Source organism: Procambarus clarkii, chromosome 94 (assembly GCF_040958095.1).
Source record: "Procambarus clarkii isolate CNS0578487 chromosome 94, FALCON_Pclarkii_2.0, whole genome shotgun sequence".
NCBI lineage: Eukaryota > Metazoa > Arthropoda > Malacostraca > Decapoda > Cambaridae > Procambarus > Procambarus clarkii.
Window position 1 is genome coordinate 12,548,279 of NC_091243.1, and position 25,141 is coordinate 12,573,419.

Sequence of the window (25,141 nt, forward strand, 5' to 3'; positions counted from 1 at the left end):
TATATATATATATATATATATATATATATATATATATATATATAATATATATATATATATATATATATATATATATATATACAAGAATTGTTACATTCTTGTACAGCCACTAGTACGCGTAGCGTTTCGGGCTGGTCCCTGGAATACGATCCCCTGCCGTGAAGAATCGTTTTTTCATCCAAGTACACATTTTACTGTTGTGTTAAACAGAGGCTACAGTTAAGGAATTGCGCCCAGTAAGTAAATATAATTAAGTAATATCAATCATAAGTGCTTTACTATATCTTAAATATTTATTCAAATTTAGAACATTTTATCTTTTGGTGACCAGGAAGATACATGGCGATAGTTTCTTATCTCTCTTACTCTTTGTTCCTCTCTTTTCACCTTCTTACGGCAGACGATGGTGTGCTGAGAACAGAGGAAGGGAAAACTTTGGCCCAAGGTGAGTGGTGAGACACGAAGGAACTAACACACAAGAGAAGGAAGAATCAAATAAAAGTAGGAAGAAAGTACGAAAATACTTGAGAGATGACTGCAGGCGAAAGAGAAAACAAATGAAAAATTACAAACTCGGAGCCTGATAGAAGTTCTTGGAAAAAAACCGTATCTGACAAGACTGTAACAGGAGACGGAAGAAGCCGATTTATACTGATTGTAGCTGGAGAACTGTGAGCAGTTTACCATAGTTGGTGACACGAGGCAAGGTCTACCACAGTGCGGAGACGAGCCAGAGTCTACCACAGTGGGGAGACGAGCCAGAGTCTACCACAGTGGGGAAATGAGCCAAGATCTACCACAGTGCGGAGACGAGCCAGAGTCTATCACAGTGGGGAGATGGTCTTCTACATGTTACAGGGGGGGGGGGGTTCAGTAAGCCTGCCACAGTGTCACAGGGGAGTCAATAGGCCTGCTAGAGTGTCACAGGGGATCAGTTGGCCTGTTACAGTGTTACAGGGGGTCAATAGGCCTGTTACAGTGTTACAGTAGGTCATTAGGACTGCTACAGTGTCACAGGAGGTCAGTATTCTGACACATAAGCTCACCATACCACACTTTTCGCTCCCCCAGCTTGGTGCCTTCTTTTGATGATTACTTTCGCTCATCACAGGTCAAACGTCCATTGGTGGCGCCCTGGTAACCGCCCCGCGTCTCGCGACCGACGTATCTAGTTTGAGTCCTGGCCAAGGTAGATTATTTGGACGTCAATACCTATCTTTTAGCGTCTGTTCACCCAGCAGTAAATGAATATCTGGTTGTTAACCAATTAGTGGGTGGTGTTCCAGGGAACACTTACGGGGCAAGACTTACCATGCGCCATGGGAAGGGAAAGCTCTCAGCCCGCTAACAAGAGTCAGGTAATCATGTACTCACCTAAGTAAAACAAAAGAGTTTAAACAAATATCCAGAAGACTATTGATAATCACTTGAGGTCGGACGAAACAAGAGACTGATTTATAGTTAATAAGAACGCAGGTAAAAATGATCGTCTGGAAACTCGGTATTACAATTAAATTGTTTCAGAGCCATTTCTACCGAGCAGTTGGGAGGGAGCTTAGGGAGTCGCCGTGTGTGTTGGCTGTATGATGAGAATGATCACTAGATCATTCATGTACATGTGTAATAAATTTTAAATTTTGCCCCGAGGGGCGAGTTTATTGGACAGCGCCACTCATCTTGTGAGTGGACATACCGCCATAGCAGCATGTATAACACTTCCCAATAGGAAGAAAACCCGCTGGGTTGTTCATCCTGTCACTTGTACCCAGACACAGCTGGGACTTGCTTAACTGTCTCAAGTGAACAGCTCCTCAAACAAGAAGATTAACATCTATCAACCCTTAAAAGCTTACGTTATCTTGCGGGTGCAAAATGGGGAAATCTTTTAAGAACAGTATCAATATTTGACAAATAGTGTTTTCGTAACTCAAACAATGTGGGGTTTATTATTCTACACAAACTTCTGATGTCTCTCAGGTGTTAACATTCACGTAGATAGTGGTCATGGTGGTGTCCATCACTCTCACCACAGATTCTGCAACTTCGCTGATCAACTGTACATGTGTAATGTACACATAAGTTACATACGGATATGGACACTAGCAAGCTTGTTTCCATATATATTTGTACAAATATTTATGAATTAAAACTGACATTTTTTTTCCAAACAATAAAACGGTAAACAAATATAATATACGAATGATTGTCTGACAACTTCACGTATTAATTAAGGCTAATTATCTCCTATACAACATCGCTTGATTTCGTCCAAGCATTTTGTGACATGACATTATATATGACCATTCATGTCTCTACAAAATCTGCTTAATGTAATGTCACAATAATACAATTAATCTACTAATTCAACAAGCATTATTTCTGAAAACAGATGTGAGCAAAAGCAATGCATCCACCAACAGAAACAAATGCAGGCAGCAACAGGATGCGGTGGTCGACTGTTGAGACCGGCTTGTCATCAAGGCGACGCCTCCAGAAGCTTACAATAATAATAACGCATATTATTCTAGCGATCAAGCAGGCGATCTTAGAGTATATATAAAGGACCCGGCCACCACTGCTACATGCATTCTCCAGCCGCTTCTCTTGTGGTGTTCATCTCTGTACAAGCCAGTTCTCTCCCTTGGTAAGTCTGTCAGTGATGTTCAGCTGTTCCTTACCATTAAGATTCTGTCTTTGAGAAATGACTCGCTGCCACAGGTGAGCTCTGCAGGTAACTTCTACATCTGAGGATAACAAGTTTTCATGCAAGTAAACATTGATTCTACAGGTGCGTCATGTCATTAACAGGTGCTGAACCTGTAAGTATTCCTGTGTGTTGTGACACACTGAAGGCGCGTTCCTGGGCTTCTCTCACGACAGAATCATTATAATGTACCAAATCGCTCACAATATGCAGGAAAACTAATATTATGACAAAGTTTTGTACTCTATTGAGGAGCTTTGTGTGGGTTAATAGACTATGTGTATTTAGTCTTATTCATGTTTATGTATAAATTTATTTAATCAGTGGAAATTGACAATAATATAATTTACTTTCAACATTAACTAAAACAAGAGACAAATGAGTGCAAATCTATTCTCTTAGTCACAAAACTTAACTGGTTTCCGATTGTCTGGAACATGAAGCCTGTTCGGGTTGTCGAGGTGCCAACGACTAGTGCCATAGCACTAGTCTTGGGCCAACGACTGACATTATACAAGATGCAACCCACAACAGTCGACTAACTCTCAGCGACTTGTTAATTGCTTGGTAAAACAAAGACACCAGGTTCCCTACAGAGGTCTGTAGGTCACGTATCCCCACACCTATCCTAGGTGTGGGGATACGTGCCCAAATGTTTAGCTCGGGTATTTAATTCTGAGCAAATCGATTGTCCAATTCGGTAGTCCCTATGGTGCAGTGGTAAAGCACTCGTCTGGTGCTTCGCTTTGAGAGCTTTGTCCTGGGTTCGTATTCTGGCCGGGGAGGATTGCCTAGGTGCCAATTCTTAACTACAGCCTCTGTTCACCCATCAGTGAATGGGTATCTGGTTGTTAAACGATTTGGCGAGTCGTTTTCCGGGAAAAAATAGGGTTAAGGACCTGCCCGAAACTCAATAAGTGCTATAGTGTCTTTACAAAAATGTAAGAACTCTTGTATATATTCATAAAAAATTAAAAGTTGTGAGACGACTGCGCTAAATATTGCAATTATTACCCAAATAGCTCCTAAAATATTATTAATGGGACCCAAAATATTACACTACCTGGTGGATACCAACGGGTCGTGTCGCTTTTGTAAACTTGATGAATAATACAAACTGTTAATAATGCAGAAGATGAATATCTATCCGCTGTGCTACTTGGCCTCCCTACGTAATCAGAGGAATGTAAAAGGCTACATCTGAAGGTCTTATCTCAGCCTTCCATGACACCATCACCAGCCAGTCTTTTCTAAACTGAAAACTTATTCCAGAGACCAAAGTTCCGCGGGAACACCAGAAGTCAAATTGGGGATTTTATAACCCGCATATTTCGTGTTTTGGGAACCCAAATGTGTTAGTCTGAGCAGTAAGGATGTTACAGTTATGAGGATCGTGTACAGTGAAAATTTATATTTAGTGAAATTGTGTTTGAAGTATACTGTTTGTGAACATGTGTGCCCTTTTGTGCTGATCATGTGGGCCCTTCAATATCCATGGATGTGATGTACAACAGACTTGTCTCCTGCGTTGCAATAGTTCTGCAATATTTGCACTGAAATATCCAATCAATTTTTCATTGTGACTTTCTGTCACCTGTATAAATGTATTCAAATTTATGTTACCACGACACGATATTGTTACTTAACTTCACCACACTAACTCATCGCTGCTCCTCCAACAGCTGCATCATGAAGCTGATGACATCTGTGTTAGTGACGGTGGTCCTGACCTTGCTGGTCGCCGGGACCTCTACCGCTGCCCCTGGAGACTTCCCCTTCGAGAAATGCTTCAATGAAACTCAAAAGCAAGACCTCCGTAAGTTTATATTACATAGGATGAAAAATTTAGCTAGCGGGTTAGCGGCTTTGCTTGAACGTAAATCAGAACGAACACTGTTGTATGATTCGTTGTTACTGTGTAAATGTTTACAAAAGAAAATATAGTTGTCATGTAGAAAGCTTTAGCGAGAGAAGCTTGAGAATGCAGCGAGTGTGAGTGACATTTGGTAGTATAAAGTTGCCTTGCAGGAAATATTAATGGAAGCATCACTAAGACGCATCTTTATAATTTGTTGAGGTGAAGAGCGCCTTCGTCCAGGTCTGATCTCGTCGGCTGCTGCCCGTGTGTATATTTATACAGAATGACGGATTGGTGTAAAGGCTCTTAGATCAGGGTGTAGAGGCTCTTTGATCAGGGTGTAGAGGCTCTTAGATCAGGGTGTACAGGCTCTTAGATCAGGGTGTAGAGGCACTTAGATCAGGGTGTAAAGGCTCTTTGATCAGGGTGTAGAGGCTCTTAGATCAGGGTGTAGAGGCACTTAGATCAGGGTGTAGAGGCTCTTAGATCAGGGTGTAGAGGCTCTTAGATCAGGGTGTAGAGGCTCTTAGATCAGGTGTAGAGGCTCTTAGATCAGGGTGTAGAGGCTCTTAGATCAGGGTGTAGAGGCTCTTTGATCAGGGTGTAGAGGCTCTTAGATCAGGGTGTAGAGGCTCTTAGATCAGGGTGTAGAGGCACTTAGATCAGGGTGTAGAGGCACTTAGATCAGGGTGTAGAGGCACTTAGATCAGGGTGTAGAGGCACTTAGATCAGGATGTAGAGGCACTTAGATCAGGGCGTAGAGGCACTTAGATCAGGGTGTAGAGGCACTAAGATCAGGGTGTAGAGGCACTCAGATCAGGGTGTAGAGGCACTCAGATCAGGGTATAGAGGCACTCAGATCAGGGTGTAGAGGCACTCATATCAGGGTGTAGAGGCACTCAGATCAGGGTGTAGAAGCACTTAACCCGCCAAACACACGACTAAACTACGAAGTTGCTGCAACGGTCGAACATGTTATAACAACTTTCTAACACGTCATAAAAAAAATTATAACAACACGTAACAACTTTGTTACAAGTTGTCAGAAGGGAACAATAGGGACCGTTCCGTTAAGTGTTTGCAGGGATAGATCAGGGCCACCTTGAGGTTAACAGAAGAGGCCTCCAAGTAGATTGGACGGAGAGACCGTAGGACGTCGCTGCACACAGTCTGACGTAGGTGTTACATTCGGAGTGATCAGGTACCCTTCTTTCGTGAGAGGATTTTCAGGGCTTAGCGTCCCCGCGGTCCGGTCCTCGACCAGGCCTTCTTTTTGTTACACATCCCCAGGAATCAGCCCCTAACAGCTGTCTAACTCCCAGGTACCTATTTACCGCTAGCTGAACAGACGCATCAGGGTGAAAGAAACTTTGCCCATTTTTGTTTCCGCCTCAACCGGTGACCGAACCTGGAACCTCAGGACTACGAATCCGAAGCGCTATTCACTCAGCTGTCAAGTGCCAGGAGGTCTGGTAAAAATACCCATTATATTAATGAGAAATTCCCCGTTGCGGGAACACTGTACCTGCTGATATTGTTTAAGATGCAGCTACTGGGAACAAAACGTTCCATGTAGCACGGGCTATGGTGAGCCCGCAGTGGACTTACCTGGCACAGGAGCGGGACTGTTAATTTTTTGGCACGCTGTTCCTGCTGATGTCGCCTCAATATATATTTTCTTTTCCTCCCTACAGACATGAAGCTCTGCACTGAAGTGGGAATGACTGATGCTTTTTGCAAGGCTAATAAGGCAATAATTAAGACCTGCAAGGATCAAATCCTGAGCGCCAGTCACACCCGGCCCACCATTCAAGCCGCCGCCGACTGTCTGCACACAGTGGGAGATATTACCGTCCCAGATGACGACACAGGTGAGTGCCAGCATGCTGTCCACTCGTGGGCCCTCAAGCTGTTAAAGCTTAGTCACGTTATCTTAATGCTTGGCCTTAGGTGCTCCTTCGCACTGTCTCTGGATTACGTCGTCTTGGATATATTGCCTCGTACAAAGTGTTCATTTTTTGCGTCGTGGATCAGCCCACCTAGGTAGAATCAATTCTAGAATGCCCCACACAGGGACACAACTCGCGTTATATTGTATGGTCAATAGTAATAAGGTGATGATGGTCATAAATACCCAACAGTCCCCCCTAACTGACAATCAAGTTCCCCAAACCAGACAAGTAACCGGTTTCTTCTTTTCACAGCTACCACCCATCTTATCAATCAGTACAGGCAAAGAGTCGTGACCATTCAGGATTTGTGCTCCGACGCTGAAGAAATGATAGCCTGCTTGTGGCAAAATACAGAAATGGTGAGTCCTTTTGGGGCTTTATTGAACCAACGGGCTTGTGTGTGTGTGTGTTTGTATTTGTGTGTATTTTCCATTCGTGTCTGCAAAATAGAGCTATTTTGTTGTATTATGATATATCTCTTGGACCCCGCCTTTCTAATCAATATATTTTTCCTCTATTATATCTACTACATATAATTCTCTCTAACACACGCACACACACACACATCCCCAAGAAGCAGCCCGTAGAAGCTGTCTAACTTCCTGGTACCTATTTACTGCATGGAGAACAGGGACAAGAGGGCGAAAGAAACTCGGCTCATTTGTTTCCGTCTCCGCCGGGAATCGAACCCGAGCAATTTGGACTACGATCCCCGAGCGCTGTCCACTCAGCCGCGAGGCCTCTCCACTATGTGTGTGTGTGTGTGTCATTCAATTTGTCTGCAAGATTTGAGATTCGGGTCAAATATGACACGAGTCTAGTTTGTAGAGGTTGACAGGAAAATAAGTGGATTTGTTCTTATGTAAACTCACTAACTAACCTGTTCTTATATGTCCGACGATCAGTTTGGTGTTAAAAGCAACAAACAATTTCCAGTAGTTGTTTTTGCTTAATCCAGTAATTCATATTTATCACTTATAGGTTCAGCTGATGAAGGACTGCATTGCAAAAGCTGGCAAATAAATGCCCCACCGAGACGTCCAATACCACAGAGAGATCTCCAACACCACAGACATGTCCAACTCCAGAAAGTCGTCAAACACCACAGAGACGTCTGAAGAGCATCATAGCTCGTTGTAGAACTTCTGAAGAAAACTTAAGAATTTCCCGACTACCTTTCCTGAATTACCGGAGAAAACCTTTAATTCTGAGTTCGACAAAATAGAAATGAACAGTGAGAATAACGCCTTCAGAACAACACCAACAGCCATGGTAACACCACCAACAACAATGACATCAACACCATGCTAGGCTGGAGGCTTCTCCCTGCTAATCCGGAGGTTACTGTATCTGCTGCATATATTTCTCTTTTAAAATTACATTACTTTAAACAAAATTTGAAATATGTAATTCATAAATCCAATTTACTTGTGTTTTTTATTAAATAAATTAATTGGCAAGTTCGGGTTTTTTCTACATTCACCGTTCAAAAATATCCTCAATTCCCTAAATTCACTGTGAATAATGAACTGTAGATAACAAAATACATTAAAGAATAAGAATACGATGAGTTTAATTTTGTGTGAATCTCAGAACAAATTTGTCTAATAAGAAAATAGTTTATTCTATCAAATTAATTGTTTGATGTGACTGAGTCTGGAAAATGGCTGGTCTGTGATCATTTGATCTATATTCGCAAAAGAAAGAAGACAATTAGATTTTCTTAAGAATAGCAAATATTTTTTTTTTAAATAAATATATATATATATATATATATTAATATATATATATATATATATATATATATATATATATATATATATGCAATTGACGATCACAAAACACTGATCATTTTATGCGGAAAATCCACAGAGAAATATGAAATGAGGTGAACGTTTCGGCTTTGTTAAAGCCTTTGTCAACACCAGACTGACTGAAGTCTGGTGTTGACAAAGGCTTTAACAAAGCCGAAACGTTCACCTCATTTCATATTTCTCTGTGGATTTTCCGCATATATATATATATATATATATATATATATATATATATATATATATATATATATATATATATATATATATATATATATAGTTTAAGTAATAGATGGTAATATTACCATCTCTTTTAAGGGTCTGAGCAGGTGGTGGAGAGGGTTAAGGCGTACCTGTTATGCCAGTTGCTGGAAGGCTTCTGTGCTGGCTAGGGTTCGAGTCTCCTGGTGGGAAAGTGTTCTAAAGTTGTATACTTGACTCTCGTGTTTAGGAGAGTTGTGCCTTATATATATATACATATATATATATATATATATATATATATATATATATATATATATATATATATATATATATATATATATATATATATATATATATATATATATATATATATATACAAGAATTGTTACATTCTTGTACAGCCACTAGTACGCGTAGCGTTTCGGGCTGGTCCCTGGAATACGATCCCCTGCCGTGAAGAATCGTTTTTTCATCCAAGTACACACTTTACTGTTGTGTTAAACAGAGGCTACAGTTAAGGAATTGCGCCCAGTAAGTAAATATACTTAAGTAATATCAATCATAAGTGCTTTACTATATCTTAAATATTTATTCAAATTTAGAACATTTTATCTTTTGGTGACCAGGAAGATACATGGCGATAGTTTCTTATCTCTCTTCCTCTTTGTTCCTCTCTTTTCACCTTCTTACGGCAGACGATGGTGTGCTGAGAACAGAGGAAGGGAAAACTTTGGCCCAAGATGAGTGGTGAGACACGAAGGAACTAACACACAGGAGAAGGAAGAATCAAATAAAAGTAGGAAGAAAGTACGAAAATACTTGAGAGATGACTGCAGGCGAAAGAGAAAACAAATGAAAAATTACAAACTCGGAGCCTGATAGAAGTTCTTGGAAAAAAACCGTATCTGACAAGACTGTAACAGGAGACGGAAGAAGCCGATTTATACTGATTGTAGTTGGAGAACTGTGAACAGTTTACCACAGTTGGTGACACGAGGCAAGGTCTACCACAGTGCAGAGACGAGCCAGAGTCTACCACAGTGGGGAGATGAGCCAAGATCTACCACAGTGCGGAGACGAGCCAGAGTCTATCACAGTGGGGAGATGGTCTTCTACATGTTACAGGGGGGGGGGGTTTCAGTAAGCCTGCCACAGTGTCACAGGGGAGTCAATAGGCCTGCTAGAGTGTCACAGGGGATCAGTTGGCCTGTTACAGTGTTACAGGGGGTCAATAGGCCTGTTACAGTAGGTCATTAGGACTGCTACAGTGTCACAGGAGGTCAGTATTCTGACACTTAAGCTCACCATACCACACTTTTCGCTCCCCCAGCTTGGTGCCTTCTTTTGATGATTACTTTCGCTCATCACAGGTCAAACGTCCATTGGTGGCGCCCTGGTAACCGCCCCGCGTCTCGCGACCGACGTACCTAATTCGAGTCCTGGCCAAGGTAGATTATTTGGACGTCAATACTTAACTTTTAGCGTCTGTTCACCCAGCAGTAAATGAATATCTGGTTGTTAACCAATTAGTGGGTGGTGTTCCAGGGAACACTTACGGGGCAAGGTTTACCATGCGCCATGGGAAGGGAAAGCCCTCAGCTTGCTAACAGGAGTCAGGTAATCCTGTACTCACCTGAGTAAAAGAAAAGAGTTTAAACAAATATTCAGAAGACTATTGATAATCACTTGAGGTCGGACGAAACAAGAGACTGATTTATAGTTAATAAGAACGCAGGTAAAAATGATCGTCTGGAAACTCGGTATTATAATTTAATTGTTTCAGAGCCATTTCTACCGAGCAGTTGGGAGGGAGCTTAGGGAGTCGCCGTGTGTGTTGGCTGTATGATGAGAATGATCATTAGATCATTCATGTACATGTGTAATAAATTTTAAATTTTGCCCCGAGGGGCGAGTTTATTGGGCAGCGCCACTCATCTTGTGAGTGGACATACCGCCATAGCAGCATGTATAACACTTCCCAATAGGAAGAAAACCCGCTGGGTTGTTCATCCTGTCACTTGTACCCAGACACAGCTGGGACTTGCTTAACTGTCTCAAGTGAACAGCTCCTCAAACAAGAAGATTAACATCTATCAACCCTTAAAAGCTTACGTTATCTTGCGGGTGCAAAATGGGGAAATCTTTTAAGAACAGTATCAATATTTGACAAATAGTGTTTTCGTAACTCAAACAATGTGGGGTTTATTATTCTACACATACTTCTGATGTCTCTCAGGTGTTAACATTCACGTAGATAGTGGTCATGGTGGTGTCCATCACTCTCACCACAGATTCTGCAACTTCGCTGATCAACTGTACATGTGTAATGTACACATAAGTTACATACGGATATGGACACTAGCAAGCTTGTTTCCATATATATTTGTACAAATATTTATGAATTAAATCTGACATTTTTTTTCCAAATAATAAATCAGTAAACAAATATAATATACGAATGATTGTCTGACAACTTCACGTATTAATTAAGGCTAATTATCTCCTATACAACATCGCTTGATTTCGTCCAAGCATTTTGTGACATGACATTATATATGACCATTCATGTCTCTACAAAATCTGCTTATTGTAATGTCACAATAATACAATTAATCTACTAATTCAACAAGCACTATTTCTAAAAACAGATGTGATCAAAAGCAATGCACCCACCAACAGAAACAAATGCAGGCAGCAACAGGATGCGGTATAGACTGTCGAGGCCGGCTTGTCATCATGACGACGCCTCCAGAAGCTTACAATAATAATAACACATATTATTCTAGCGATAAAGCAGGCGATCTTGTGGTATATATATAAAGGACCCGGCCACCACTGCTACATGCATTCTCCAGTCTCTTCTCTTGTGGTGTTCATCTCTGTACAAGCCAGTTCTCTCCCTTGGTAAGTCTGTCAGTGATGTTCAGCTGTTCCTTACCATTAAGATTCTGTCTTAGAGAAATAATCTTCTGCCACAGGTGACCTCTGCAGGTAACTTCTACATCTGAGGATAACAAGTTTTCATGCAAGTAAACATTGATTCTACAGGTGCGTCATGTCATTAACAGGTGCTGAACCTGTAAGTATTCCTGTGTGTTGTGACACACTGGAGCCGCCTTCCTGGGCTTCTCTCACGACAGAATCAATATAATGTACCAAATCGCTCACAATATGCAGGAAAACTAATATTATGACAAAGTTTTGTACATTATTGAGGAGCTTTTGTGTGGGTTAATAGGCTATGTGTATTTAGTCTTATTCATATTTATGTATAAATTTATTTAATTAGTGGAAATTGACAATAATATAATTTACTTTCAACATTAACTAAAACAAGAGACAAATGAGTGCAAATCTATTCTCTTAGTCACAAAACTTAACTGGTTTCCGATTGTCTGGAACATGAAGCTTGTTCGGATTGTCGAGGTGCCAACGACTAGTGCCATAGCACTAGTCTTGGGCCAACGACTGACATTATACAGGATGCAACCCACAACAGTAGACTAACTCTCAGCGACTTGTTAATTGCTTGGTAAAACAAAGACACCAGGTTCCCTACAGAGGTCTGTAGGTCACGTATCCCCACACCTATCCTAGGTGTGGGGATACGTGCCCAAACGTTTAGCTCGGGTATTTAATTCTGAGCAAATCGATTGTCCAATTCTATAGTCTCTATGGTGCAGTGGTAAAGCACTCGTCTGGCGCTTCGCTTTGAGAGCTTTGTCCTGGGTTCGTATTCTGACCGGGGAGGATTGCCTAGGTGCCAATTCTTAACTACAGCCTCTGTTCACCCATCAGTGAATGGGTATCTGGTTGTTAAACGATTTTGCGAGTCGTTTTCCGGGAAAAAATAGGGTTAAGGACATGCCCGAAACTCAATGTGTGCTATAGTGTCTTTACAGAAATGTAAGAACTCTTGTATATATTCATAAAAAATTAAAAGTTGTGAGACGACTGCGCTAAATATTACAATTATTACCCAAATAGCTCCTAAAATATTATTAATGGGACCCAAAATATTACACTGTACCTGGTGGATACCAACGGGTCGTGTCGCTTTTGTAAACTTGATGAATAATACAAACTGTTAATAATGCAGAAGATAAGCATCTGTCCGCTGTGCTACTTGGCCTCCCTACGTGATCAGAGGAAGGTAGAAGGCTACATCTGAAGGTCTTATCTCAGCCTTCCATGACACCATCACCAGCCAGTCTTTTCTAAACTGAAAACTTATTCCAGAGACCAAAGTTCCGTGGGAACACCACAGGTCAAATTGGGGATTTCATAACCCGCATATTTCGTGTTTTGGGAACCCAAATGTGTTAGTCTTAGCAGTAAGAATGTTACAGTTATGAGGATCGTGTACAGTGAAAATTTATATTTAATGAAACTGTGTTTGAAGTATACTGTTTGTGAACATGTGTGCCCTTTTGTGCTGATCATGTGGGCCCTTCAATATCCATGGATGTGAAGTACAACAGACTTGTCTCCTGCGTTGCAATAGTTCTGCAATATTTGCACTGAAATATCCACTCAATTTTTCATTGTGACCTTCTGTCACCTGTATAAATGTATTCAAATTTATGTTACCACGACACGATATTGTTACTTAACTTCACCACACTAACTCATCGCTGCTCCTCCAACAGCTGCATCATGAAGCTGATGACATCTGTGTTAGTGACGGTGGTCCTGACCTTGCTGGTCGCCGGGACCTCTACCGCTGCCCCTGGCGACTTCCCCTTCGAGAAATGCTTCAATGAAACTCAAAAACAAGACCTCCGTAAGTTGATATTACATAGGAGGAAAAATTTAGCTAGCGGGTTAGCGGCTTTGCTTGAACGTAAATCAGTACGAACACTGTTGTATGATTCGTTGTTACTGTGTAAATGTTTACAAAGAAAATATAGTTGTCATGTAGAAAGCTTTAGCGAGAGAAGCTTGAGAATGCAGCGAGTGTGAGTGACATTTGGTAGTATAAAGTTGCCTTGCAGGAAATGTTAATGGAAGCATCACTAAGACACATCTTTATAATTTGTTGAGGTGAAGAGCGCCTTCGTCCAGGTCTGATCTCGTCGGCTGCTGCTCGTATTTATATTTATACAGCATGACGGGTTGGTGTAGAGGCTCTTTGATCAGGGTGTAGAGGCTCTTTGATCAGGGTGTAGAGGCTCTTTGATCAGGGTGTAGAGGCTCTTAGATCAGGGTGTAGAGGCACTTAGATCAGGTATAGAGGCTCTTAGATCAGGGTGTAGAGGCTCTTTGATCAGGGTGTAGAGGCTCTTAGATCAGGGTGTAGAGGCTCTTTGATCAGGGTGTAGAGGCTCTTAGATCAGGGTGTTGAGGCTCTTAGATCAGGTGTAGAGGCTCTTTGATCAGGGTGTAGAGGCTCTTTGATCAGGGTGTAGAGGCTCTTAGATCAGGGTGTAGAGGCTCTTTGATCAGGGTGTAGAGGCTCTTAGATCAGGGTGTAGAGGCACTTAGATCAGGGTGTACAGGCTCTTAGATCAGGGTGTAGAGGCACTTAGATCAGGGTGTAGAGGCACGTAGATCAGGGTGTAGAGGCACTCAGATTAGGGTGTAGAGGCACTCAGATCAGGGTGTAGAGGCACTCAGATCAGGGTGTAGAGGGACTTAGATCAGGGTGTAGAGGCACTCAGATCAGGGTGTAGAGGCGCTCAGATCAGGGTGTAGAAGCACTTAACCCGCCAAACACACGACTAAACTACGAAGTTGCTGCAACGGTCGAACAAGTTATAACAACTTTCTAACACGTCATAAAAATTTTATAACAACACGTAACAACTTTGTTACAAGTTGTCAGAAGGGAACAATAGGGACCGTTCCGTTGAGTGTTTGCAGGGATAGATCAGGGCCACCTTGAGGTTAACAGAAGAGGCCTCCAAGTAGACTGGACGGAGAGACCGTAGGACGCCGCTGTACACAGTCTGACGTAGGTGTTACAGTCGGCCTGCTCAGGTACCCTTCTTTCGTGAGAGGATTTTCGGGGCTTAGCGTTCCCGCGGTTCGGTCCTCGACCAGGCCTTCCTTTTGTTACACATCCCCAGGAAGCAGCCCCTAACAGCTGTCTAACTCACAGGTACCTATTTACCGCTAGCTAAACAGACGCATCAGGGTGAAAGAAACTTTGCCCATTTTTGTTTCCGCCTCCACCGGTGACCGAACCCGGAACCTCAGGACTACGAATCCGAAGCGCTATCCACTCAGCTGTCAAGTGCCAGGAGGTCTGTTAAAAATGCCCATTATATTAATGAGAAATTCCCCGTTGCGGGAACACTGTACCTGCTGATATTGTTTAAGATGCAGCTACTGGGAACAAAACGTTCCAAGTAGCACGGGCTATGGTGAGCCCGCAGTGGACTTACCTGGCACAGGAGCGGGACTGTTAATTTTTTGGCACGCTGTTCCTGCTGATGTAGCCTCAATATATATTTTCTTTTCCTCCCTACAGACATGAAGCTCTGCACTGAAGTGGGAATGACTGATGCTTTTTGCAAGGCTAATAAGGCAATAATTAAGACCTGCAAGGATCAAATCCTGAGCGCCAGTCACACCCGGCCCACCATTCAAGCCGCCGCCGCCGACTGTCTGCACACAGTGGGAGATATTGCCGTCCCAGATGAAGACACAGGTAAGTGCCAGCATGCTGTCCACTCGTGGGCCCTCAAGCTGTTAAAGCTTAGTCACGTTATCTTAATGCTTGGCCTTAGGTGCTCCTTCGCACTGTCTCTGGATTACGTCGTCTTGGATATATTGCCTCGTACAAAGTGTTCATTTTTTGCGTCGTGGATCAGCCCACCTAGGTAGAATCAATTCTAGAATGCCCCACACAGGGACACAACTCGTGTTATATTGTATGGTCAATAGTAATAAGGTGATGATGGTCATAAATACCCAACAGTCCCCCCTAACTGACAATCAAGTTCCCCAAACCAGACAAGTAACCGGTTTCTTCTTTTCACAGCTACCACCCAACGTTTCAAGTACTACATGAAAAAAGCCGTGTTCAATAATCAGGATTTGTGCTCCGCCGCTCAAGAAATGATAGCCTGCTTGAAGCAAAATACAGAAATGGTGAGTCCTTTTGGGGCTTTATTGAACGAGCGGGCTTGTGTGTGTCTGTTTGTATTTGTGTGTATTTTCCATTCGTGTCTGCAAAATAGAGCTATTTTGTTGTATTATGATATATCTCTTGGACCCCGCCTTTCTAATCAATATATTTTTCCTCTATTATATCTACTACATATAATTCTCTCTAACACACGCACACACACACACATCCCCAAGAAGCAGCCCGTAGAAGCTGTCTAACTTCCTGGTACCTATTTACTGCATGGAGAACAGGGACAAGAGGGCGAAAGAAACTCGGCTCATTTGTTTCCGTCTCCGCCGGGAATCGAACCCGAGCAATTAGGACTACGATCCCCGAGCGCTGTCCACTCAGCCGCGAGGCCTCTCCACTATGTGTGTGTGTGTATCATTCAATTTGTCTGCAAGACTTGAGATTCGGGTTAAATATGACACGAGTCTAGTTTGTAGAGGTTGACAGGAAAATAAGTGGATTTGTTCTTATGTAAACTCACTAACTAACCTGTTCTTATATGTCCGACGATCAGTTTGGTGTTAAAAGCAACAAACAATTTCCAGTAGTTGTTTTTGCTTAATCCAGTAATTCATATTTATCACTTATAGGTTCAGCTGATGAAGAACTGCATTGCAAAAGCTGGCAAATAAATGCCCCACCGAGACGTCCAATACCACAGAGAGATCTCGAACACCACAGACATGTCCAACTCCAGAAAGTCGTCAAACACCACAGAGACGTCTGAAGAGCATCATAACTCGTTGTAGAACTTCTGAAGAAAACTTAAGAATTTCCCGACTACCTCTCCTGAATTACCGGAGAAAACAAATAATTTTGAGTTCGACAAAATAGAAATGAGCAGTGAGAACAACGCCTTCAGAACAACACCAACAGCCATGGTAACACCACCAACAACAATGACATCAACACCATGACAATAGGCCTGTTACAGTAGGTCATTAGGACTGTTACAGTGTCACAGGAGGTCAGTATTCTGACACTTAAGCTTACCATACCACACTTTTCGCTCCCCCAGCTTGGTGCCTTCTTTTGATGATTACTTTCGCTCATGACAGGTCAAACGTCCATTGGTGGCGCACTGGTAACCGCCCCGCGTCTCGCGACCGACGTACCTAATTCGAGTACTGGCCAAGGTAGATTATTTGGACGTCAATACTTAACTTTTAGCGTCTGTTCACCCAGCAGTAAATGAATATCTGGTTGTTAACCAATTGGTGGGTGGTGTTCCAGGGAACACTTACGGGGCAAGGTTTACCATGCGCCATGGGAAGGGAAAGCTCTCAGCCAGCTAACAGGAGTCAGGTAATCCTGTACTCACCTGAGTAAAACAAAAGAGTTTAAACAAATATCCAGAAGACTATTGATAATCACTTGAGGTCGGACGAAACAAGAGACTGATTTATAGTTAATAAGAACGCAGGTAAAAATGATCGTCTGGAAACTCGGTATTATAATTAAATTGTTTCAGAGCCATTTCTACCGAACAGTTGGGAGGGAGCTTAGGGAGTCGCCGTGTGTGTTGGCTGTATGATGAGAATGATCACTAGATCATTCATGTACATGTGAAACAAATTTTAAATTTTGCCCCGAGGGGCGAGTTTATTGGGCAGCGCCACTCATCTTGTGAGTGGACATACCGCCATAGCAGCATGTATAACACTTCCCAATAGGAAGAAAACTCGCTAGGTTGTTCATCCTGTCACTTGTACCCAGACACAGCTGGGACTTGCTTAACTGTCTCAAGTGAACAGCTCCTCAAACAAGAAGATTAACATCTATCAACCCTTAAAAGCTTACGTTATCTTGCAGGTGCAAAATGGGGAAATCTTTTAAGAACAGTATCAATATTTGACAAATAATGTTTTCGTAACTCAAACAATGTGGGGTTTATTATTCTACACATACTTCTGATGTCTCTCAGGTGTTCACATTCACGTAGATAGTGGTCATGGTGGTGTCCATCACTCTCACCACAGATTCTGCAACTTCGCTGATCAACTGTACATGTGTAATGTACACAAGTTACATACGGATATGGACACTAGCAAGCTTGTTTCCATATATATTTGTACAAATATTTATGAATTAAATCTGACATTTTTTTTCCAAATAATAAAACGGTAAACAAATATAATATACGAATGATTGTCTGACAACTTCACGTATTAATTAAGGCTAATTATCTCCTATACAACATCGCTTGATTTCGTCCAAGCATTTTGTGACATGACATTATATATGACCATTCATGTCTCTACAAAATCTGCTTAATGTAATGTCACAATAATACAATTAATCTACTAATTCAACAAGCACTATTTCTAAAAACAGATGTGAGCAAAAGCAATGCACCCACCAACAGAAAGAAATGCAGGCAGCAACAGGATGCGGTATAGACTGTCGAGGCCGGCTTGTCATCATGACGACGCCTCCAGAAGCTTACAATAATAATAACACATATTATTCTAGCGATAAAGCAGGCGATCTTGTGGTATATATATAAAGGACCCGGCCACCACTGCTACATGCATTCTCCAGTCTCTTCTCTTGTGGTGTTCATCTCTGTACAAGCCAGTTCTCTCCCTTGGTAAGTCTGTCAGTGATGTTCAGCTGTTCCTTACCATTAAGATTCTGTCTTTGAGAAATGACTCGCTGCCACAGGTGAGCTCTGCAGGTAACTTCTACATCTGAGGATAACAAGTTTTCATGCAAGTAAACATTGATTCTACAGGTGCGTCATGTCATTAACAGGTGCTGAACCTGTAAGTATTCCTGTGTGTTGTGACACACTGAAGGCGCGTTCCTGGGCTTCTCTCACGACAGAATCAATATAATGCACCAAATCGCTCACAATATGCAGGAAAACTAATATTATGACAGTTTTGTACTTTATTGAGGAGCTTTTGTGTGGGTTAATAGGCTATGTGTATTTAGTCTTATTCATATTTATGTATAAATTTATTTAATCAGTGGAAATTGACAATAATATTATTTACTTTCAACATTAACTAAAACAAGAGACAAATTAGTGCAAATCTATTCTCTTAGTCACAAAACTTAACTGGTTTCCGATTGTCTGGAACATGAAGCCTGTTCAGGTTGTCGAGGTGCCAACGACTAGTGCCATAGCACTAGTCTTGGGCCAACGACTGACATTATACAGGATGCAACCCACAACAGTCAACTAACTCTCAGCGACTTGTTAATTGCTTGGTAAAACAAAGACACCAGGTTCCCTACAGAGGTCTGTAGGTCACGTATCCCCACACCTATCCTAGGTGTGGGGATACGTGCCCAAACGTTTAGCTCGGGTATTTAATTCTGAGCAAATCGATTGTTCAATTAGTAGTCCCTGTGGTGCAGTTGTAAAGCACTCGTCTGGTGCTTCGCTGTGAGAGCTTTGTCCTGGGTTCGTATTCTGACCGGGGAGGATTGCCTAGGTGCCAATTCTTAACTACAGCCTCTGTTCACCCATCAGTGAATGGGTATCTGGTTGTTAAACGATTTGGCGAGTCGTTTTCCGGGGGGGAAATAGGGTAAAGGACCTGCCCGAAACTCAATGCGTGTTTAATGTCTTTACAAAAATGTTAAAACTCTTGTACATATTAATGAAAAAATATGTTGTGCAACGACTGCACCAAATATTTTAAATATTACCCAAAGAGCAACCAATATATTATGAATGGAACCCCAATATTACACTGTACCTATTGGATACCAACGGGTCGTGTCGCTTTTGTAAACTTGATGAATAATACAATGTGTTAAAAATGCAGAAGATGAACATCTGTTCGCTGTGCTACTTGGCCTCCCTACGTGATCAGAGGAATGTAAAAGGCTACATCTGAAGGTCTTATCTCAGCCTTCCATGACACCATCACCAGCCAGTCTTTTCTAAACTGAAAACTTATTTCAGAGACCAAAGTTCCAGGGGAACACCACAAGTCAAATTGGAGATTTCATAACCCGCATATTTCGGGTTTTGGGAACCAAAATGTGTTAGTCTGAGCAGTAAGGATGTTACAGTTATGAGGATCGTGTACAGTGAAAATTTATATTTAGTGAAACTGTGTTTGAAGTATACTGTTTGTGAACATGTGTGCCCTTTTGTGCTGATCATGTGGGCCCTTCAATATCCATGGATGTGATGTACAACAGACTTGTCTCCTGCGTTGCAATAGTTCTACAATATTTGCACTGAAATATCCAATCAATTTTTCATTGTGACCTTCTGTCACCTGTATAAATGTATTCAAATTTATGTTACCACGACACGATATTGTTACTTAACTTCACCACACTAACTCATCGCTGCTCCTCCAACAGCTGCATCATGAAGCTGATGGCATCTGTGTTAGTGACGGTGGTCCTGACCTTGCTGGTCGCCTGGACCTCTACCGCTGCCCCTGGCGACTTCCCCTTCGAGAAATGCTTCAATGAAACTCAAAAACAAGACCTCCGTAAGTTGATATTACATAGGAGGAAAAATTTAGCTAGCGGGTTAGCGGCTTTGCTTGAACGTAAATCAGTACGAACACTGTTGTATGATTCGTTGTTACTGTGTAAATGTTTACAAAGGAAAATATAGTTGTCATGTAGAAAGCTTTAGCGAGAGAAGCTTGAGAATGCAGCGAGTGTGAGTGACATTTGGTAGTATAAAGTTGCCTTGCAGGAAATATTAATGGAAGCATCACTAAGACGCATCTTTATAATTTGTTGAGGTGAAGAGCGCCTTCGTCCAGGTCTGATCTCGTCGGCTGCTGCTCGTATTTATATTTATACAGCATGACGGGTTGGTGTAGAGGCTCTTTGATCAGGGTGTAGAGGCTCTTTGATCAGGGTGTAGAGGCTCTTAGATCAGGGTGTAGAGGCACTTAGATCAGGTATAGAGGCTCTTAGATCAGGGTGTAGAGGCTCTTTGATCAGGGTGTAGAGGCTCTTAGATCAGGGTGTAGAGGCTCTTTGATCAGGGTGTACAGGCTCTTTGATCAGGGTGTAGAGGCTCTTAGATCAGGGTGTACAGGCTCTTTGATCAGGGTGTAGAGGCACTTAGATCAGGGTGTAAAGGCTCTTTGATCAGGGTGTAGAGGCTCTTAGATCAGGGTGTAGAGGCACTTAGATCAGGTGTAGAGGATCTTAGATCAGGGTGTAGAGGCTCTTTGATCATGGTGTAGAGGCTCTTAGATCAGGGTGTTGAGGCACTTTGATCAGGGTGTAGAGGCTCTTAGATCAGGGTGTAGAGGCTCTTAGATCAGGGTGTAGAGGCTCTTTGACCAGGGTGTAGAGGCTCTTTGATCAGGGTGTAGAGGCTCTTAGATCAGGGTGTAGAGGCACTTAGATCAGGGTGTAGAGGCACTTAGATCAGGGTGTAGAGGCACTTAGATCAGGATGTAGAGGCACTTAGATCAGGATGTAGAGGCACTTAGATCAGGGTGTAGAGGCACTCAGATCAGGGTGTAGAGGCACTCAGATCAGGGTATAGAGGCACTCAGATCAGGGTGTAGAGGCACTCAGATCAGGGTGTAGAGGCACTCAGATCAGGGTGTAGAAGCACTTAACCCGCCAAACACACGACTAAACTACGAAGTTGCTGCAACGGTCGAACATGTTATAACAACTTTCTAACACGTCATAAAAAAAATTATAACAACACGTAACAACTTTGTTACAAGTTGTCAGAAGGGAACAAAAGGGACCGTTCCGTTGAGTGTTTGCAGGGATAGATCAGGGCCACCTTGAGGTTAACAGAAGAGGCCTCCAGGTAGATTGGACGGAGAGACCGTAGGACGTCGCTGCACACAGTCTGACGTAGGTGTTACATTCGGAGTGATCAGGTACCCTTCTTTCGTGAGAGGATTTTCAGGGCTTAGCGTCCCCGCGGTCCGGTCCTCGACCAGGCCTTCTTTTTGTTACACATCCCCAGGAATCAGCCCCTAACAGCTGTCTAACTCCCAGGTACCTATTTACCGCTAGCTGAACAGACGCATCAGGGTGAAAGAAACTTTGCCCATTTTTGTTTCCGCCTCAACCGGTGACCGAACCTGGAACCTCAGGACTACGAATCCGAAGCGCTATTCACTCAGCTGTCAAGTGCCAGGAGGTCTGGTAAAAATACCCATTATATTAATGAGAAATTCCCCGTTGCGGGAACACTGTACCTGCTGATATTGTTTAAGATGCAGCTACTGGGAACAAAACGTTCCAAGTAGCACGGGCTATGGTGAGCCCGCAGTGGACTTACCTGGCACAGGAGCGGGACTGTTAATTTTTTGGCACGCTGTTCCTGCTGATGTAGCCTCAATATATATTTTCTTTTCCTCCCTACAGACATGAAGCTCTGCACTGAAGTGGGAATGACTGATGCCTTTTGCAAGGCTAATAAGGCAATAATTAAGACCTGCAAGGATCAAATCCTGAGCGCCAGTCACACCCGGCCCACCATTCAAGCCGCCGCCGACTGTCTGCACACAGTGGGAGATATTACCGTCCCAGATGACGACACAGGTGAGTGCCAGCATGCTGTCCACTCGTGGGCCCTCAAGCTGTTAAAGCTTAGTCACGTTATCTTAATGCTTGGCCTTAGGTGCTCCTTCGCACTGTCTCTGGGTTACGTCGTCTTGGATATATTGCCTCGTACAAAGTGTTCATTTTTTTGCGTCGTGGATCAGCCCACCTAGGTAGAATCAGTTCTATAATGCCCCACACAGGGACACAACTCGTGTTATATTGTATGGTCAATAGTAATAAGGTGATGATGGTCATAAATACCCAACAGTCCCCCCTAACTGACAATCAAGTTCCCCAAACCAGACAAGTAACCGGTTTCTTCTTTTCACAGCTACCACCTTTCTTTTCAAGCAGTACATGAAAACAGTCGTGACCATTCAGGATTTGTGCTCCGACGCTGAAGAAATGATAGCCTGCTTGAAGCAAAATACAGAAATGGTGAGTCCTTTTGGGGCTTTATTGAACGAGCGGGCTTGTGTGTGTGTGTTTGTATTTGTGTGTATTTTCCATTCGTGTCTGCAAAATAGAGCTATTTTGTTGTATTATGATATATCTCTTGGACCCCGCCTTTCTAATCAATATATTTTTCCTCTATTATATCTACTACATATAATTCTCTCTAACACACGCACACACACACACATCCCCAAGAAGCAGCCCGTAGAAGCTGTCTAACTTCCTGGTACCTATTTACTGCATGGAGAACAGGGACAAGAGGGCGAAAGAAACTCGGCTCATTTGTTTCCGTCTCCGCCGGGAATCGAACCAGAGGAATTAGGACTACGATCCCCGAGCGCTGTCCACTCAGCCGCGAGGCCTCTCCACTATGTGTGTGTGTGTGTGTGTCATTCAATTTGTCTGCAAGATTTGAGATTCGGGTTAAATATGACACGAGTCTAGTTTGTAGAGGTTGACAGGAAAATAAGTGGATTTGTTCTTATGTAAACTCACTAACTAACCTGTTCTTATATGTCCGACGATCAGTTTGGTGTTAAAAGCAACAAACAATTTCCAGTAGTTGTTTTTGCTTAATCCAGTAATTCATATTTATCACTTATAGGTTCAGCTGATGAAGGACTGCATTGCAAAAGCTGGCAAATAAATGCCCCACCGAGACGTCCAATACCACAGAGAGATCTCCAACACCACAGACATGTCCAACTCCAGAAAGTCGTCAAACACCACAGAGACGTCTGAAGAGCATCATAACTCGATGTAGAACTTCTGAAGAAAGCTTATGAATTTCCCGACTACCTTTCTTGAATTTCCGGAGAAAACATTAAATTTTGAATTCGACAAAATATTAATGAACAGTGAGAATAACGCCTTCAGAACAACACCAACAGCCATGGTAACACCACCAACAACAATGACATCAACACCATGCTGGGCCGGAGGCTACTATATCTGCTGCATATATTTCTCTTTTAAAATTACATTACTTTAAACAAAATTTGAAATATGTAATTCATGTATCCAATTTACTTGTGTTTTTGATTAAATAAATTAATTGGCAAGTTCGGGTTTTTTCTACATTCACCGTTCAAAAATATCCTCAATTCCCTAAATTCACTGTGAATAATGAACTGTAGATAACAAAATATATTAAAGAATAAGAATACGATGAGTTTAATTTTGTGTGAATCTCAGAACAAATTTGTCTAATAAGCAAATAGTTTATTCTATTAAATAAATTGTTTGATGTGACTGAGTCTGGAAAATGGCTGGTCTGTTATCATTTGATCTATATTCGCAAAAGAAAGAAGACAATTAGATTTTCTTAAGAATAGCAAATATATTTAAGTAATAGCAATCATAAGTGCTTTACTATATCTTAAATATTTATTCAAATTTATAACATTTTATCTTTTGGTGACCAGGAAGATACATGGCGATAGTTTCTTATCTCTCTTCCTCTTTGTTCCTCTCTTTATTCCTCTCTTTTCATCTTCTTACTGCAGACGATGGTGTGCTGAGAACAGAGGAAGGGAAAACTTTGGCCCAAGATGAGTGGTGAGACACGAAGGAACTAACACACAGGAGAAGGAAGAATCAAATAAAAGTAGGAAGAAAGTACGAAAATACTTGAGAGATGACTGCAGGCAAAAGAGAAAACAAATGAAAAATTACAAACTCGGAACCTGATAGAAATTCTTGGAAAAAAAACATATCTGACAAGACTGTAACAGGAGACGGAAGAAGTCGATTTATACTGATTGTAGCTGGAGAACTGTGAGCAGTTTACCACAGTTGGAGACACGAGGCAAGGTCTACCACAGTGCGGAGACGAGCCAAAGTCTACCACAGTGGGGAGATGGCCTTCTACATGTCACAGGGGGGGCTCAGTAAGCCTGCCATAGTGTCACAGGAGAGTCAATAGGTCTGCTAGAGTGTCACAGGGGATCAGTTGGCCTTCTACCGTGTTACAGGGGGTCAATAGGCCTGTTACAGTGTTATAGGAGGTCATTAGGACTGCTACAGTGTCACAGGAGGTCAGTATTCTGACACTTAAGCTCACCATACCACACTTTTCGCTCCCCCAGCTTGGTGCCTTCTTTTGATGATTACTTTCGCTCATCACAGGTCAAACGTCCATTGGTGGCGCACTGTTAACCGCCCCGCGTCTCGCGACCGACGTATCTAGTTCGAGTCCTGGCCAAGGTAGATTATTTGGACGTCAATACTTAACTTTTAGCCTCTGTTCACCCAGCAGTAAATGAATATCTGGTTGTTAACCAATTAGTGGGTGGTGTTCCAGGGAACACTAGCGGGGCAAGGTTTACCATGCGCCATGGGAAGGGAAAGCCCTCAGCCCGCTAGCAGGAGTCAGGTAATCCTGTGCTCACCTGAGTAAAACAAAAGAGTTTAAACAAATATCCAGAAGACTATTGATAATCACTTGAGGTCGGACGAAACAAGAGACTGTTTTATAGATAATAACAACGCAGGTAAAAATGATCGTCTGGAAACTCGGTATTA

General features: G+C 42.3%; 3 protein-coding genes across 3 annotated transcripts; all 3 read left to right on the forward strand.

The window, feature by feature from the left end:
* Positions 1–2,543: 2,543 nt before the first annotated feature.
* On the forward strand, positions 2,544–7,974 carry LOC138359997 (uncharacterized). Its single transcript, XM_069319877.1, has 5 exons — positions 2,544–2,644; positions 4,387–4,520; positions 6,257–6,433; positions 6,767–6,873; positions 7,496–7,974. The coding sequence occupies exons 1-5, from the start codon at positions 2,583–2,585 to the stop codon at positions 7,535–7,537; spliced, it is 522 nt and encodes a 173-aa protein (XP_069175978.1). The 5' UTR covers positions 2,544–2,582; the 3' UTR covers positions 7,538–7,974.
* Positions 7,975–11,384: 3,410 nt separating this feature from the next.
* On the forward strand, positions 11,385–17,765 carry LOC138359998 (uncharacterized). The gene is made up of 5 exons (XM_069319878.1): positions 11,385–11,433; positions 13,179–13,312; positions 15,002–15,181; positions 15,515–15,624; positions 16,243–17,765. Exons 2-5 carry the CDS (start codon positions 13,186–13,188, stop codon positions 16,282–16,284), a joined length of 459 nt encoding a protein of 152 aa, XP_069175979.1. The 5' UTR covers positions 11,385–11,433; positions 13,179–13,185; the 3' UTR covers positions 16,285–17,765.
* Positions 17,766–18,101: 336 nt separating this feature from the next.
* On the forward strand, positions 18,102–23,679 carry LOC123747202 (uncharacterized). The gene is made up of 5 exons (XM_069319876.1): positions 18,102–18,242; positions 19,982–20,115; positions 21,983–22,159; positions 22,494–22,600; positions 23,223–23,679. Exons 1-5 carry the CDS (start codon positions 18,181–18,183, stop codon positions 23,262–23,264), a joined length of 522 nt encoding a protein of 173 aa, XP_069175977.1. The 5' UTR covers positions 18,102–18,180; the 3' UTR covers positions 23,265–23,679.
* Positions 23,680–25,141: the final 1,462 nt, after the last annotated feature.

Coding starts and splice junctions, on each gene's coding strand:
- LOC138359997 (XM_069319877.1), top strand. CDS start 2,583: ATGCATTCTCCAGCCGCTTCTCTTGTGGTGTTCATCTCTGTACAAGCC. Junction 2,645..4,386: donor CAAGCCAGTTCTCTCCCTTG/GTAAGTCTGTCA, acceptor CTCCTCCAACAG/CTGCATCATGAAGCTGATGA. Junction 4,521..6,256: donor AACTCAAAAGCAAGACCTCC/GTAAGTTTATAT, acceptor TCCTCCCTACAG/ACATGAAGCTCTGCACTGAA.
- LOC138359998 (XM_069319878.1), top strand. CDS start 13,186: ATGAAGCTGATGACATCTGTGTTAGTGACGGTGGTCCTGACCTTGCTG. Junction 13,313..15,001: donor AACTCAAAAACAAGACCTCC/GTAAGTTGATAT, acceptor TCCTCCCTACAG/ACATGAAGCTCTGCACTGAA. Junction 15,625..16,242: donor TGAAGCAAAATACAGAAATG/GTGAGTCCTTTT, acceptor TATCACTTATAG/GTTCAGCTGATGAAGAACTG.
- LOC123747202 (XM_069319876.1), top strand. CDS start 18,181: ATGCATTCTCCAGTCTCTTCTCTTGTGGTGTTCATCTCTGTACAAGCC. Junction 20,116..21,982: donor AACTCAAAAACAAGACCTCC/GTAAGTTGATAT, acceptor TCCTCCCTACAG/ACATGAAGCTCTGCACTGAA. Junction 22,160..22,493: donor CGTCCCAGATGACGACACAG/GTGAGTGCCAGC, acceptor TTCTTTTCACAG/CTACCACCTTTCTTTTCAAG.